The 17,084-nt window shown below is 36.8% G+C and overlaps 1 protein-coding gene across 12 annotated transcripts in view; it reads right to left on the bottom strand.

Moving 5' to 3' along the window:
* Nucleotides 1-17,084, bottom strand: part of L3MBTL3 (L3MBTL histone methyl-lysine binding protein 3) — a 104,280-nt gene that overhangs the window by 21,676 nt on the left and 65,520 nt on the right. For all 12 annotated transcript variants that reach the window (XM_033103399.1, XM_033103393.1, XM_033103403.1 and 9 more), the window contains 3 exons: nucleotides 14,281-14,395; nucleotides 12,647-12,749; nucleotides 4,477-4,626 (listed from right to left, as the gene is read on the bottom strand). In XM_033103399.1, coding sequence (XP_032959290.1) covers nucleotides 4,477-4,626; nucleotides 12,647-12,749; nucleotides 14,281-14,395 — 368 coding nt within the window. The remainder of the gene's footprint in view (nucleotides 1-4,476; nucleotides 4,627-12,646; nucleotides 12,750-14,280; nucleotides 14,396-17,084) is intronic.

Below are 17,084 nucleotides of genomic sequence, written 5' to 3'. Positions count from 1 at the left end.
AGGAACAGGACCGTGTCCTCACATTTCTATCTAAATACACACTGGGGAGTCACTCATAACTTGACTATCCTTTGACAAGTTGCTGTAGGAAAAAAGGTCCAAATATCCAGCACACTTACAAAGGGACGGGAGCCATCTTCATGTGGGCAGAGCTTCCCAACAGGATGCCGAACCCTCCAGTGCGGGTCCCTGTACTCCTCCCAGAAGCCAGAGCCCCCACCTTTCCCTTGGTGTGCCATACAAATGCTGTCATTTCTCTGGTACCACTTTCTATGTGGGCCAGGACTTAAAACAACAACAGTTTGGGAAGCATTGCTCTAATTTATAAAATAGTGCAGGTAGATATTTGGGCTATTTATTACATCAATTAATAATTACCCCTCAGATATCTAGTGTAGAGACCTTCTTACAAAGTGAGAAAGTAGGAGCTCTCCTGGGACAATAAGGAGGTTACAGAGCAGTTGCCTGAGGTTATGTAACTGATGGCTCTCCTTTGAAGGCTGCTGGATGACGCAGATCCCCTGGCATCCTTACTGCACCCAGGTTGTCTGCTCCGTGCTGAGGATGTCTCAGCGACCCGAGAAGACGTGGCCTCTGCCCAGATGGAGCTTATCATGAACAGAGTCCACGGACTTGGAAGAAATATTTACACAAAACCGTCAAGAGCGTCAGGATGTGTGATACTAAAGTATGTAATGTGGATCTTGATCTACAGCCTGGAGGATCAGATAAAGCTTCCCTGAGGGGATGGCAGTTAATCTGGAGCCTACAAGATGAGAGGCTACCTAGGAGATGGTAGGGATGGAGTTTCTAGGCAGAGAGAAAAGCATGTCTGAGGACCAGGGTCACTGAAGCATTAAGTTTAAAAAGGAGCCTGGTAGAGATAAAGCTGGCGAATTTTAGGCAGGGGCCAGATAACACAGAACTTTGCAGGCCACATTCAGAATTAGGGTCTAAGTTCTAAGAGTAATACTAAGAAGTCAGTGAAAGTTTTCAGCAGGGAAATATACTCCCAAATGAATTTTTAAATGCAGACTCCTAGGCTCTAGTCTGAAAGATTCTGGTGGGCTGGGTTTCCAATTCTGAATTTTAGAGATCCGGGGAATCTAATGTGAAGCAAGTATGGGAACTACTGCTGTGGAGTATTAGCTGTCTGTGAATGTATCCCGAGCAGGAAGCCTGTGAACTGGCCCTTAAAATAATGCTTATGGTATGAAAAGGACATATGTATATCTTCCTTGCCTTGTTAATTTATCTATTATGTCAGCTCCTGAATCAACAGCAACACCAGCACATTTCTCACTCTGGTGATTGTGTGACATTTGAAATGGGTGAACGGGACGGCACAGCAAATGCTGACAGCACCGAGCCTGTGTCCCCTGGCCACTCACTCCCACTTCAGTGCACAGGGGCTGACTCCCACCTGTCTCACCTGTTCCCCTTTCCTGCAGGATGAACCTGGGTTCTGGCTGCTTTGCCCGCTGTGCAGCAGGGCAGACCTGCCGGGCAATTACCATGTCCTTCCTCCCCCTAGCAGCCTCCCTCTGTGACGGAAGGAAACTGTTGTTTAAATACCTCAGCTCCCTCATCCCAACATAGGAAAACTCTGAGATGCGTGTTTTACACAGACTCCTAGTTTTCCCAGCAGGGCTGTGCTCCCGCTGTCCCCAGTGGTAACCAGGGTGACAATGAATCTTTTACTGTGGTCTTTCCTTCCTGTCTCCTCCTCACACCTCTACTGATGCTTTCCTCCTTTCCCAAGGAAACCACTTGCAATCAAATCTTTGTCTCAGGGTCTGTTTCTGGTGGTGCAAAATGTCTCTCGCTGTGCCAAAGTGAATTAAAAAGAAAAAAAAAAGTAGAGTCTAGCAAGCAAATTTTAGTAAATTATTCAGAATGATGTAAAGAAAATGTATTATATACTGAGTGGGAAATTAGATCCATGAAAGCAATTATGGGGAAAGAAGATAGACGGTAATCTGATACGAGAATCATCTTGTTTGAGTGCTCTATTCAAAGTTCAACATACGAATAGCAAAGAAACAAGGCAGCCTTGCTTTTGCTCCCCAGGAATAAAAGGAATACTGGGAAACAAATGCAACATAAAAAAACTTAACATTTATTGAGGGCTTATTACTTATTAGTCACTGCTCTCAGAGCTTCGCATAACTCACTATTTCATCCTTAAGTCCAGGTTAAAGAAATCAGTAATCAATACATATTGCATCTACTTTTAAAATGAAAAAAATATGAAATAAACGTGTTCACACAGACTCACTAGTAGTAAAGAAGCCAGCTAATTTTGAACTTTTACCCTGTAAATTCTATCTTAAACCGACCATCCGCAAGCCATAAAATAAACTTTTGTTAACTACCTTTTTTCTTTTTTAACATTTGACATGTTGCCACCCCATGATCATTTACATCTGAAACACTATGTACCATTTTGATTATTGTAAAAACCAGTGAATGACTCGAGAAGAAAAAATAAAATAATCTTAAAACAATTTAAAAAAATTTTAAAGACGAAATTTAAAATTTAATAGAGTAAATGAATCTATGTTATTTTGGAAAAATGTTACTTAAAGTATGTAGAATGAAGTATTTAGGTTGGAATATCATGATTCTATAATCATTTCTTAAAAATACTTCAGTGTAAAAAATAAAGTGAGAAAAAAATCTTGGTAAACAATGTTTACCTTAAAAATTTAGGGATCACTTAGATCGTCTCCCTTGTTTCCTTTGACTGCATATAACTAATTTAATCCCTCACGGTGTTTTTTAGACATACATGTAAACTAAATCAGTCAATATGTAAAATGAAATAAAATTAATAAATATGGAAAGATGAAGAAGAGAAGAAATCTGAACAAAGCTCTTAAAATCATGAATAACGTGCTGCTCACTTACCAAATCCTGGCACCCCAAATGAAGGCATGTCACTTGAAGACATTTAACTTTAATACAAATAAATTCTTTTTTAAATACAAACAAATTCAAGTATTAATTCACATAGAAATAATGGCAGGTCAGAATTCACTGATTCAAAAGATGGTATAGGCTAAAAATCTATGTAATGTACAAAGTATTTCTAAATAAAATGTGTCGTGAGTTACGACAGAAAACTTAAAGTGTCTGAGATCGTCTCTGTGATGACAAGAAGAACCATGATCACACCCTCCCAGAAGACAGATCCCGGCAATGGTTAGATCCTCTGTAAAAATTACTATTTTCTTACATGGATTTTGAGTTGAAAAGGACCCTACAAAATCATCCCAACTGACATCTTCTCTCTGCTGTGAGGAGACTCTGGCCCCAGGTATCAGGCTAAGTCCAGATAGTTGGAGAGATGGTACTACTGGCCCTTAAAATACCTGTTGATATTTTAAACACTATCTTGGGTTTTGAAATCTAAAACTCTAGGTATTCGTACTACCTCGTGAGCCAATGAACTCTGTATCTGTAATTACTCCTACATGAATTAGTACTTTAATTTGTCTTAAAAGTAAGTTACTTCAAGTGATATGCCCTCATTTTAGGGTTGGATAAATGAGTTTATATTATATTAATCATGGTTTTGAGGATAAAAAAAAAATCATCACAGTTGTTAATAATGAAAGAAGTTACAACTTTCCTCCATCCACAGGGCAAAATTGCTTTTCTTAGAAGGCTATTGATACTTGAAATGTCATTACTCCAATAACATTGCTGTGAATTCAGAATCAGATATATTAATTCAAATGTCTACCTTTCTCATCCATAAGAATGGAAGTCATAAAATATTAAAATAAACAAAGAACTATGTTGCTTTACATTTTAAAATACTCCATTAAAAAACCCCAAAACTTAGGCATCAAGAAATACCTTTCTATTAATTTGCTCTTTCATTTAGCAGTTAAGTATCCTCAGTTAATATAAGGGCACAGACCATTTAAAGAAATATCAAACAAAACTTCGTTCTTTACTTAAGAACGAAGCTAAAGGCTAAAACACTGAGGCTAAAACATCCCAACTCAATTCTACAAGGGAAATAAAAAATAAATGACTGAGCTTATAGTGTATTTAACATTTTATTAGTTACATGAAATAATGTATGTGCAAGTACTTGGCCTATAAGGAGCATTAAAAAGAAATAATGTCCATTCTTCATAAGTAATCTGCCGTCTTATAAATGATGGCTCTATATAAACATTATATACTCAGAAATATGAACTGGCATGATTAACAGCAAGTAAGTCCAACTAAAAATGAGAAGTAAGAAGAAATCCTGCCTGACTTAGACATGCTTTTATAAACTCTCCCCCTAATTTCAAAAAGAATTTCAGGTTCTTATCCTCACCGTCATTTCACATAAAATCAGGTATATTTTCGATACTGTACAAGAAAACCTTACCATAGAACATAAAACATCTAAGATAGAAAACCTCTTTCTACCGGAATACTTCTAAATAGTACTAATATTATGATTTAAATTACCTGATTTCAGGAGATGAAGAGATCTCATTTGTGTCTGTTCTTTTATTTCTTGGAAATGATGGACTAGCCGGAGGCATCTCCCCACTTAAGCGGTCAGGGAAAATTCGGTCTTTGTTCAAATTGATTTCTGAATAGGGACAGTTGGCAGCACTAAAAGAGTAAGAGAAAAAGAGAAGAACATTTTCTATTAGAACATATTTACTTCTTCCAACTCAAATGACATGCTACAGATTATAAAATTCCAAAATTTAACTGAGTATGTTACATGTACTTATGTATGTGTATGCGTATGATTAAACATACAGTATGAAATAGGGGGTGCCCAAAAAATGTATACACAATTTAAGAAAGGAAAAAGCTATTAAAATTGTAATCCTCAATATATACCGATAACAAAAGATGAATACAAGTCACGTTTGTCTTCTGCAATTACAAGAGGTGCTCAAAGTGGTTACCATCAGCATCCAGACACTTCTGATAATGGCGAACTAATGCTTGAGCAACATTGACCAAAGTGTCCACTTGTATACATTTTTTTTGGCACCCCTGGTATTTTATCTTCAAACCATAATTTAAATGTTTTAATAGAAATTATGTTTCTCACACTAGGTTTTTTGGAAATAATCTGACGCAATCTTTAGAACTGAGCAATGGTCATGGAAGGACTCCCCCCTATATCATCCAAGGCAGGGCCTGCATCTCTCTGGGAACAATCAGCCCCACATCGTAGGAGGGCTGGTGAAAGAGGCTGGACAGAGAGAGACGGATGGATGGAGTGGATCTGCTTCCTAAGGCGATCCTCCAGGCCCAGGCTCACCACACACTGTTTAATGTCCTTTATAACTGCTGCTGCCCCCCCAAAGAAAGAGGTCCCCTCACGTTTCTGTCTCCAGGTCTGGATATGCACCTGATAACCTAGAAAACCCATATATCCATCTGTAGCTGATCACGTCTTGTATAGAACCATCTAGTTCACTTCCCTTCCATCAGTGATCACTGGCTGGTCTCTTAGGTCTCATTGGGGGATCATTCTTATTATCCAAGCAAAGGAAATGTAGGGCACTAATCGTTAACGTAGCATTAAGTCAGGATACTTCTGTGCCTGGGCCTCAGCTTTCTAGTCTCCAGAACAGCCTCTGTATCTTAATACCTGACCAACCCTTCCCACTACTGACTATCTTCCCCTTCTGTTTGTAGGACACCTCCTTAAATCTGGAAAGGGTTTGTACCCTAGGCAAACTATATTCATTTCTTACATATTCTTTTCCTCAGTTTCTGTGGTAGTGGCAATGCTGACAATCACCAATAGAAAATGTTTAAACTGTGCATGTCTACCCTCCACCAAGAAAACCTGATACATCCTCCTGACAGAAGGAGGAAAAGAGTCTGAAAATGCTCCCAAGTGATTCTGATAATGGCCTGTAAAATTTATCACATATATCTTGTAAGCAAAAATGCAATCTTTATTTTCTTTAACTACATGCTATTTTATACTGATATCTGTGCAAAAGAAAAAAGTAAATACCATGTGGTTATGTATTGACATAAATGTACATGTTAACCCGATAACAAAAACAATAACTGATAATATTTATGGAGCACTTACTATGTATCTAGCACTGTACTAAGTGCTTTACATGCAGTTAACTGTAAAATCGTAGTCTTGACAACAGTATTGACAAAGGCTTTCATGTGACAAACTAAGGCTTAAAAAGGTTAAGTAATTTCAGTCTTTATTTCACTCATTTGTTCAACAAGTATTAAATAAGTAACTATTATGTGCCAATAACCTTTCTAGGCATTAGAAACACAGGGTAAAATAAAAAGAGAAGATCTCCGCCCCCAGAGAGCTGATGTTCTAGCAGGAGATGGGTAATACACAATTACACAAATAATTAACTTGTAGCGACTTCACACAGTGACAAACGCCATGGGGTATAACATAAAGGAAGGCTGTGTGTGGGGTTGTGATGGGTGGTGAGGAAGGGCCTCCCTGAAGCAGCAGCATGTGTGCAGTGCCCTCGAAGTCGGGAAGAAGAACACTGTCTCAGCACAGGGAAGAGCATTCCAGGACATGGGAAGAACAATGGAAACACAGGGAAAGCTTGGCACGTTTGAGGGAAAGGCAGACCAGCTAGGCCAGAGTAATGTGAGCAGGGGAAGATGAAGTAGCCATAGGTGGGGGAGGATAACGCAGAGCCTGGTGGGTCATAGTCACGAGTTCATATGCTCAGTTTAGGTTTGATTTCGAAGCCACTGGAGGACCTTCAAATAAGAGAATGGTATGGTTTGACTTACAATTTAAAACAATCACTCTCAGGATGCTTTGTGGAGAGATTTCAAGGGGACAGAATTGGAGCAAGAGAAGTTCTTTAATAGTAAGGAAATGATGGCGAGTTGGATTTGGGTGGTGGGAATGAAGAGGACAGCCATGGTACCTTATGGATCCCTCCTGGGATCCCTGCAGAGGGATGGGTGCTGGGAAATAATGAAGAATGGCCTGTAAGATTCTGGCTTTTAAGCATTTGGAGGTAATAGGGATGCCATTTTCCCCCCGAGATGAGAATGAATAGAGGGATGTAAATTTGGGGACACTGGGAATTGGGGAATGCTTATCAGACACCTACACAGAGATGCTGCTTGCCCATGGTCACATAGCAATGAAGTAGCTCAGGGAAATGAACATACTATTTTATTCATCTTATTCAGGATGGGCAGACTCTTTCATTTCATTTTTTTCATTTAGTAATGATGTGATGAAAAATCCATCTCCAACCATGATGTCTCCTTTACACAATAACCCTTCGACAGCTTCATGGAATCTCTGACTCTATTACATTTTTTCTTCCTCATATTGTATAATTCTATTGCAAATTTATTGCATTTTGTGACAGCAAGAAAAAAAATCTATAAATTTTAGGTTTCTTTTGACAAACAGTATGCTGTTATTCCTAGAATACTGAAAGCATCATATGGTTCATTCACCATTAAACACCTGGCTTTATAATTCCTGAATAACCGTCTGCACATTTACCTTGAAATTTTATCAGATATGAAGAAAGTAAAACAAATGAGCGTCCTGTTCCTAACCCCACCCACCACTCCCACACTGGGAAGACTCCCGGGATTCTTAGAAGGGCCGGGTCCCCAGCTGCACCCTATAGTGAACAGTTACAGCTTCGAAGATTTATAAGCTCCAGGAGGCCATGCCCCTAATCTATTTGTTGAATAAGTGAAGACTATGTCTCTCTAAATGTAGGCTGCTCAGAGAAGAGGCAAGAATGCAGGCCCGAATGAGACTTAGTGCTTCAATACCCCCTTAGAGGAATTTCAAACTCTCGACCTGAAGTAGGGGAACTAATCACAGCCCCCCGAGCAGGGATTTACTAATGGGCCAGGATGATCTACCAAGGGAGCCCACCCTCTCCTTCTTGTGAATCCCCAGAAAAGTCAAATGGGTTTTCACACCTCCCATTCTTACGCCTACTGTGGTGTCAAGAGGGAAGCCAGCTTGTTCCTGAAGTGGGAGGTGGTGAAAACAAGGGGATGCCGCAGACGCAAGTGAAGTGTATACTCCAGGACGGAATGTGTACAGAGGGACGGGCGACGCCCTAGACGGACCTCAGGAACCTGGCTCTCGGTGTGCTGTCGGCTGCTCTATCACCACCTAGTAATGAGCAAGCCCAACCTCTGAGACTTGGTTTCCTCATCTGTAAAATGGGCTGGTAACAACAGTAATTACCACGGATGGAGTGCACAACCCCCGTGAAGCACTTGCTTTTTGTTGTCTCACTTACTTCTCACAACTCTGGGAGGCTGTTCCTAGTCTAAGGCTCATTTTATAGATGAAGAAGCGGTGTCTTTAAAAAGGGAACTTGCTCAGTGTCACTCAATTAGTTCTTGGTAGACTTAGATTATGAGCTCTGGCTGTCTCCCAACCATTACACTGTATCAGTAATAGTACCTCGCAGTATTGAAGAATTTCCTTATCCTTAATCCATGCCGGTGAAATCCATCTTTTAATACTGTCTTCTAGAACGATGATGCTGTCATACAGCTAATAGGCAATGAGCTAATACTTAATCTCTCTGTGCCAATTTCCTCATTTTTAAGGTTTTAAGTTCCTGTGCAGTTTTAAAAGTTAATAACTTTATAAACTCACCAGTGCTTATTAAGGTGCACCCTGTTCTATTAGCAAATAATTCCCTATCAGCTATACCTGCAAATACTTGCCCTTTAAAGAGGCAGTTTTTCCTAGGAGAGACTGGTCTAGCTTATTAGGAAAGGTGGAAGGACTGCCTTGTTCACTGCTCCTTGTTCACTGCTACGTTGAAAACCCTTTTAATTGTAAAATCATTCATTTAAACAATTAGGCAACACTTCAGTTTTCTAAGTGCTCACAATCATCCTCACATTCTGTCGTGACAAAAACCTGGAAAACACGTGAGGCAGACTCTATCAGACCACTGTGCTTCACACGATAGTCTAGCAGGTAACAGTGGGCTGAGTCCTGGTTCTGCCACTGCCTGAGCTGGGGCACTGACTTAACCATTCGAAGCCTGTTTCCTCGGCTGGAAAACAGGTTACAACCGTGCCTGCTTCATAGAGTTACTGTGAGGATTAAATGAGATAATACATGTAAGTCCTAAAACAGTGGTTGGAACACAGGAAGTCATCAATAAATCTTACCTATTATTATTATTATTATTATAAAAGGAGAAGACTAACAACCCCTCCTGTGTAAAAAAAAGTATCAGCAAAAATAAACAATGGCCTTAAAAACTCCATAATACACCTCATTTATGAAGGCGCTCTGCTCTCCAAAGAGGAAGTTGAAGCTTCTCTTTCAGAGTGCTACTCCATTCATACCGCCAGGAAAATCTGTTTACACCAGACTGGTTTATAGCTCTTTCGAAATAGGGGCCCTCTCTCCTATGTATAGCCTATCACCTGACCCAGTACCAGGCTTAAGGGAGGCACTCAGTAAATGTTGGTTGGATGGATGGGTGGGTGGGTGGGTGGGTGGATGGATGGATGGATGGATGGATGTCGAATTAATATGATGCTTATAGTTTGCAGGTGCGTGTCCAGAGTTACTAATTTTTAAAACTTTCCATGGACTTTATAACCTTTTAGAGGTTGTGGGAAATACTCTCTACTTTTTCTTTTCTTCTTTAATTTCTCTAAGATCAAATCCCACATGGGAAAGATTTACTTCTGAAGGCACTAGACATGTAGAATATTTTTATATAACTTTAGTTCTCTTTTAAACTCCTCCCATTCTTTGACCTTTCTGTAGACCAAATGAATGAATCAGCAAAGGAAAACACAACGACACAACCGTATTAATGGTCCCTTCCTGGAGAGATAAAATTAAGCATTCGGGCTACTGAATATTCCGAGATGAGAATACCACATCCAACTCGTTTGTTGATCATTTAGATTTCAACATTTAAAACCACAACATTCTCAAATTTCATTGTTGAGATACATATTCTATTTCTAACACTTCTTAGATGAAATTCAACTGTTATAATCTTCAGAGAAGCTAACCACAAATGCTAGTCAAAACACAGGCTTTTGCTTACGTCTTCATAAAATTGATTATTCTTACTAAAAGAGAAACTTTCCTTGTTATCTAAGCAAAGAATGCATGTTTTGATTTATGCAGTCTCTCAGTAAATTAATCCAAAGAGAATTTTCTCATTATGTTTTCCTAAACACAGCATTCTCAGCAAGGACAAAAATAAGTGCCAGCGAAATGAACCTTTCAAAGAATATCCATGATGCAGCAGCTATTCCACAAGTCTACTAATGAAATGGAAAACAGGCTGTGCCGGTTAAGGATTAATATCCTGCCAGATAAGGAGCTTCGAGTATTGTAAATGGGAGATCAATCAGGAAGACTAAGAAAAGCCGGTTGAAGGGGCTGAGAAAAAGGAAGATAGGACTCGGGTAGGAGCTGACACTACCCATGAAGTCCCCGAGGCTCTAGTCAGACTTATGCGCAGATCTGCCCTACATCTGACAAGGAAATGAACACAACTTCTTTATCAGCGCATGTCTTTTAAGATCTTCCTCTCATATTCCAAAAAATGAGTAATTCTTTACTATGGTTCCAATTATACTGAGAGATTTCTTTATCATATTTCTCCATAAAATTTTCCATGATTATCCCCTTCTCTTAGCAAATAAAACACTGCACCTCTGAAGAAATGCTCCAAAGATAATCACTGCACTGAGACTTTGTGAAGCGGGTGTGACCCAGCTGAGGAACCTTCAGACGGGGTCCACAGCATACTTGGGGAAAGGTGGTCATAAGGAGTGGCCGGGGACATTAGGGAGGGGACAGGACTGCCACCAGAGACCTGACAAGCAAACTCCTGTTCAGACCAAAAGCGCTTCTAAAGAGATTGTGGACATTGATATAAGGTGGGTTTTCTTACCAGAAGACCAATAAAAAAAAAACTTTTTTTTAAATTTTCACGTGCACCTAACAAAATAATGTCAGTATTCATCCATTTAAAAATTTCTTTTCCTTCACAGGTGCATGTGTCCAAGTTTTAATATTAGTTACCATTTTGCATCTATATTTTAATTAAATTATGTTCCATCAGTCCATGAGCTCTCTGAAGGTTGATTCTGTGACTAATTCACGGAGCCGCTCCTTGAGAGGCAGTGAGAAGGAAGTGGTTAAGAGCACAGTCCATTGAGTTAGACTGGCTGCCAGTCCCAGCTCCCGCCTCAGCTGTCAATTGGGAAGTTAGTACACTTCCACCTCCGCAGTACCACTGTGGCCTCATCAAATATTCGGAGAAAATAACAGTTCTGTATTACAGGGTCGTTTGAAGGTTATCCAATACATGTAAAACCATTAATTAGTGCAATACTTCACAGAGTAAATAAATGCTCAATAAATGTTAGTTATTATAGTTAAAAACTACTGCTCAAAAATATTTCCTGAACAAAATAACTTATAAATATATAATGGAAACTCAGCACATTAATGAGTTATTTCTGGCATTTAGACTTATATAATGTCTGAAAATAATCTAGTTGCCTTTACTTGGCAATACTAAATAACTTCCAAGATGCAGTATTTTTAACTCTGTTTAAATTAATTATATAACTTTTGGATTGCAATCATACAAACAATGAAAAGGATTTTTAAATAGATACTTGCAAATGGAATGATCATCTTTTGTATGCTCTGATTTTTTACTCTGGAACATTCTAAAACCCATAAAAATAACTCAGGAAGAGTGTTGCAAAAGGGAAGATAAGCAGCATTGTAGAGAGGTTATAGAGATGAGAGAAAGAGGAAATTATATAAAGAAGAAAATAATCACACCAATTTTACAATTCCTATTAACTCTCAGAGGAACAGGGAATAATACAAGCTTCAGATTTTTTTAAAGACCTAGATTTACAACCGGCAGAATCTAGACAAACAAGGAATCATTTTTCTTACTCGGCAATTAACGAGCAGTTAGAACACTTACACTGATAAGTTATTTTAATAGATACCTAAATAGATGATGCTTTTGTTCTTCAAAAACCCCACTTAAATCACAACAATTTCTCAGTATGTCAGGAAAAATTTTACCTATCTACAAAGACCCCAAATCGCCTAAACATCAAATTTTCCACATATAAATTTGGTTTATTTTTTAAATTACTTAGAGGTTAGAGAATATATTGAAAAACACATTTTTGATCAATGCATTCTCGTGTTTGAGTATATTTGCATGTTGTTGTTATTTTTTGTGATCTTTCCTAATCACAATGATCTCACCTCTCATTATGCCAGCTGTTGAGTCACCCAATCATATAATCTACCAAACAAATATTTCCAACAGGGTCTTCCCAAAATGACCGTTTCAGAAGCTAAGTGTCTGTACAACTACTCATGTTGCCAAGAAAAGCCAAATAGCTAGAGTAAACCTATTTTAAACTGTGAATGTGTTTCTTCCTACGAAGATTTAACTACAGATAGACTCTTCATTTTTTACAGGATCACCATGGTAACAACATTTCCTATGGACCTGAATTTAAAATTAGTTCACATCCATTCTGTATACATGAACACCATTATCTGGCATCTATGAGGGACATGCACCCTCTACCTGGCCACGTAAGGAATCCCCATGTGATTCGCAGCACCACATACCTGTGAGGACCGAGGTGTCTTGCTCTCTTAAAATGGCCAATCCCTTTACATCCTGGGGTTGAGCATCCACTGTGTTCTGAAGCTTCCATTAATTCTAAGGGGCCTATGACAAAGGGGAAAAAAAAAAAAAGGAAAAAGACAGAAAGAAGAGGGATAAAGTTAACCAGAACGTTGTAAGAATCAAATGAGATTAGAATAGGGAATTTAAAAATCCCTAAAAACGCAATTTTGAATCAACACATGTAAATAAAAAAGAAGTAAATCCTATAAATTTAAAAATATCTTAGAAGTCTCTTCTAAAAGGTTTTGCCCTATGACTTTGTTCATGATATTTATCTTTCTTTAATAGTGAAATAGTAAACTCTGATGTAACCTTTTCAAAATGTCACAAATTCCAGAGTTACCTAAATCTGGATTAATAAGAAGGTTCTAAACAAAGTTTTCAAGTAAATAACATAATTAACACATGAATATTCATACACTGTAAAAACTTCAAACATCACACTGGAATAAAAAAGAATAGTTACAGATCCCATTCAAGCTATCATGTCTCCACATTGCATACCCTCCCTTATCCTGACCACTTAGGTTAACGTGAATCCTCCTGAATGTTGTTTTAAGCATCAGATACACACCTATGGGTGTGTGTGTGTGTGTGTGATATATATATATATATATATCACACACACACACATATATATATATAATATCAAGTTGTTATTCTGTTTTATTTTGCCACATAAAAGGGACAACATAGATGTGTACTATTCTGAAACATTCTTCTTTGGTCTTTAACTGTATGACTGTTGCATAGTATATATATAGTATCAGTGCACTATAATTTACTCAACCAATATTTGTTTCCAACTTTTGTTACATTACACATACTGTAACCAATACCATGTCTGTGCATTTTTTGTAAGAGCCCTTACACAGCTCCTGAGAGGGATCCAGAAGTGAAGTCACTAGATGAAAAAAGCATGCTAAATTTTTAAAAAACTTGATGATAATTTATTATATTTCCTACATATTTTTTCTACAATGTGTATATTTTCCTCTAAAATTGATACGATGGTATGCCGAGTTCTTGTTTAATGTTTTTTTAAATTGAATTTAACTGAGAGGTTTATTGAGGTAACTTAGGTTTGCATGCAGTCCTAAGTAGTAATACAGAGGAAGATCCCTTGTACACTTTCCTCAGTTACTCCCAATAGCAACATTTTACAAAACTATAGTATAAAATCACTATTAGGATACTGATGTTGATACATTAAATTTTGATAGTATTGCCAAACTGTCTTCCAAAAACTCAGTATTAATTTTAAAAGATGATTATTTCTAAATAGAAGTAAAAGACTGTCTATACACACTGGACTCTTTCAGACATTAATTTTTTTATTTCTATTTTTATATATTTTATATTTATATATATATTTTATGTATTTTACATATATTTTAAATTTGTATTTTTGTGACTACCAGGTAATTAAAAACGCAGTAAGAGGGAAAAGGACACATAGAGAAGAAATGTATAGTAGAGAAAGAAGTAGAAAGAGAAGGGTAGCAGGAAAAAAATTAACAAGCACACTAAACAAGAAAATGGAAACATTTTTTGTTATCCATGTGTTTCTTACTCAAAGGAGGCTGAAGAGGATGCCCGGTTTTTGAACACCAGCCTACGGGGTGAATATCAGGAGAATCTGCATCTATCCAGTAATCGTAGCAACTATTCCAGCCATCAAAGTGAACCTGGATAACAAAAGGAAATTAACCGTACAATTCAGGTCCAACGATTCCTATCATAAAAGTTCTGTCTACCGTAACCACCATTTTCATTCTCTTCTACATTAAAACCAAAAGAATTGCTTCCATTACTTAAATTACATTTTGACCTATCTTCAAATTACCTAACCATCAGTAAGTGTCTTGCCAAAGGCACTTTTTGAGCAATATTTTGACAGATATATTACATGTATCTCCCAACACTATAACACCACCAAACATCCAATAAACATTACTGAAGTAATGCATAAATCAGGGAAGGGAAGGAGGATTGCGGGGAGAGTGGAGAGGAAGACTCTTTTGTATAAATGTCAAGTCTCCTGGAATTATGCTAAAAAGACTTAAAAAAAATTCAATGCCCTATTAAATATACCCAATTTATAAAATATCCATCTATCAAATACATTTTTAAGTATAACTTTTTAATATAAATAATTATAGTATCTCTCAAAGAGGTTTTACATCTTCATTGGCCACCATGGGAAAGGGCAGCTGGTCTTTTAGGCATAGTCCCTAGGGATCAGCTAGTTACCTGTCTTTTAAGTATTAGATATTGTTGATCTTTTGGGATGAGATGATATACTATAAGGCTATATATATTTTACCTGTAAATCAAGTTTCCCATCTAGGTTTCCTTTTTAAAGTCTATGAATCTCCAATACTCTCCAGCATAATAAATGCCATGTGGATAAAAAATTAAACATTAAAAACTGAACAATGTTAAGTTCTAGAAGAATGCATGAGTCAATATATTTGTAATCTTAGAGTAGGATAGCCTTTGTAAGCAAGACACCAAACTCAAAAGCCATAAAAAGAAAGACTGATAAATTTGAGTACATCAAAATTAAAACTTTTGAGTAGCAAATACTGCAAGCAAAATTGAAAACCCACTAGAATCCAAAAACACACTTGTTACACATGTGACAATGCACTGTTCCTTAATTTAGAAAAACATCATGTATCAATTTAAAAAGATGAAAAGTTAATAGGATAGAAAATACATAGCTAAGAAAATATAAATGGTTAGTAAACATACACAAAGACAATCAATTTCACTTATAACTGTAAAAATTAAAACCACAAGATTCAATTATCCTCTTGTCAACCTGACAAAATTTTTCACTTTGGTGATTCCTGCAGCTGGTGAGTGTAAGAACAAATGGTTGTTCTCATTGACAACTGGTAAGAGTATTAATTAGTGAGATATTTCTGCAAAGTTTTTTGGCAATAATAATTATCATTGATAAAAAAACATCACCTTTGACCTGATAATCTCAGTAAGTCAATTCATTGTCGTAGAAAACAACCAGTATCTACCATCAAGAGGTGAGTTATATAAATTATGGTATATTTAATGATGCAATAGTACACAGTTGTTAAAGTACATATATATCCTGGGCTCAAACTAACGTCCTTTGGAAAGAATCCACTTTCTCAAGCTTAGAAATCAATTAATCCTAGAATCAAAATCCATAGATTTCAATATCATGAAGAAATCATGGATATTATATTAAAGAGGAGAAGGGATCATCCAGCTAGTTAGGAGGAATAACTAGGCCTAAAATGTAAGACACCAAAATAAAATTGTTCATCATTCACATATATTGAATATAGAAAACAGCACGTAGTTATTTAACTCAAAACAACCCTCTCCTTTCCTCTGATCAAAAACCATGTTCAAATAACATTGAGAATGATATGTGATAATTTTCTGAAAATATCAATTTATGCTATTAATGCTACCAAAAAATTAGTCATAATTTATAGTGTCACTGTAAGTTTTAAGCATTCTAATTCTCAACTAATCATCAAGTGATTACCCTTTCACTAGAAACATGAAACTCTAATGTCTTGTGATCTCGGATAGCAAGATCGCCTCTGAAAACCTTGATATCATCATACATAAAAGGGTTCCTTTAAAATTTTCTGCAAATATAATAATGTTACATTGGACTATTATGTATGATGATACCATACCCTCTGCTAGTTTCCATCAAAACTGACATCCCAGCTTGGCAATGAAAAGTGATCTATCTAAGATTAATACATCTTAATTACTGTAGATAAATCTCATACCTTCTACAAACTAGACTGCCAGGTAACCTGGAAAATATTAGTAGTTTAAGGGTTAAGTTTCAGAGATAAAATTTAGTTTAGATATTATGGACAGAAGTAACAATAAAATTCTAATAAGTTGCAAGTGCATTTAAAATGCTATCTGCAATTATCTAAAAATTAATATATGTAAAAGTTAATATTAACCCTAGTCAATATTCTCACTCTGAAAGCCCAGATGAAATAATTTTATTAAGGTTTGTATAGTTTCACTCGATCTTTTGTAACTTTTACTACTTTAGTCCTTGGCGTATTAAGAGGTTTTAAACAAACAAACAAAATCAGACACTCCAGTAATGCTAAGTGATAATTTTACCCTTGCTGGAGACTATTTTGAAATGAAATAAAATGCTTAACAAAGAACAAGAGCAGAAGAAACATAAACATGAAACATAAGATATTTAAAAATTTTACAAATACAAAAAAGACATACAAAAATATTTATAATAGAAATGATCCACTATAAGTACAATTATATATAAAGCAACTTGGCAATGATGCTGAATTTAATGAAAATTCTGAAGAAAATACACGATTATGA

Source organism: Rhinolophus ferrumequinum, chromosome 3, assembly GCF_004115265.2.
Source record: "Rhinolophus ferrumequinum isolate MPI-CBG mRhiFer1 chromosome 3, mRhiFer1_v1.p, whole genome shotgun sequence".
Classification (NCBI taxonomy): Eukaryota; Metazoa; Chordata; class Mammalia; order Chiroptera; family Rhinolophidae; genus Rhinolophus; species Rhinolophus ferrumequinum.
The sequence above is the reverse complement of the archived record's forward strand: the minus strand, read 5'-3'. Positions and strand labels throughout refer to the sequence as shown.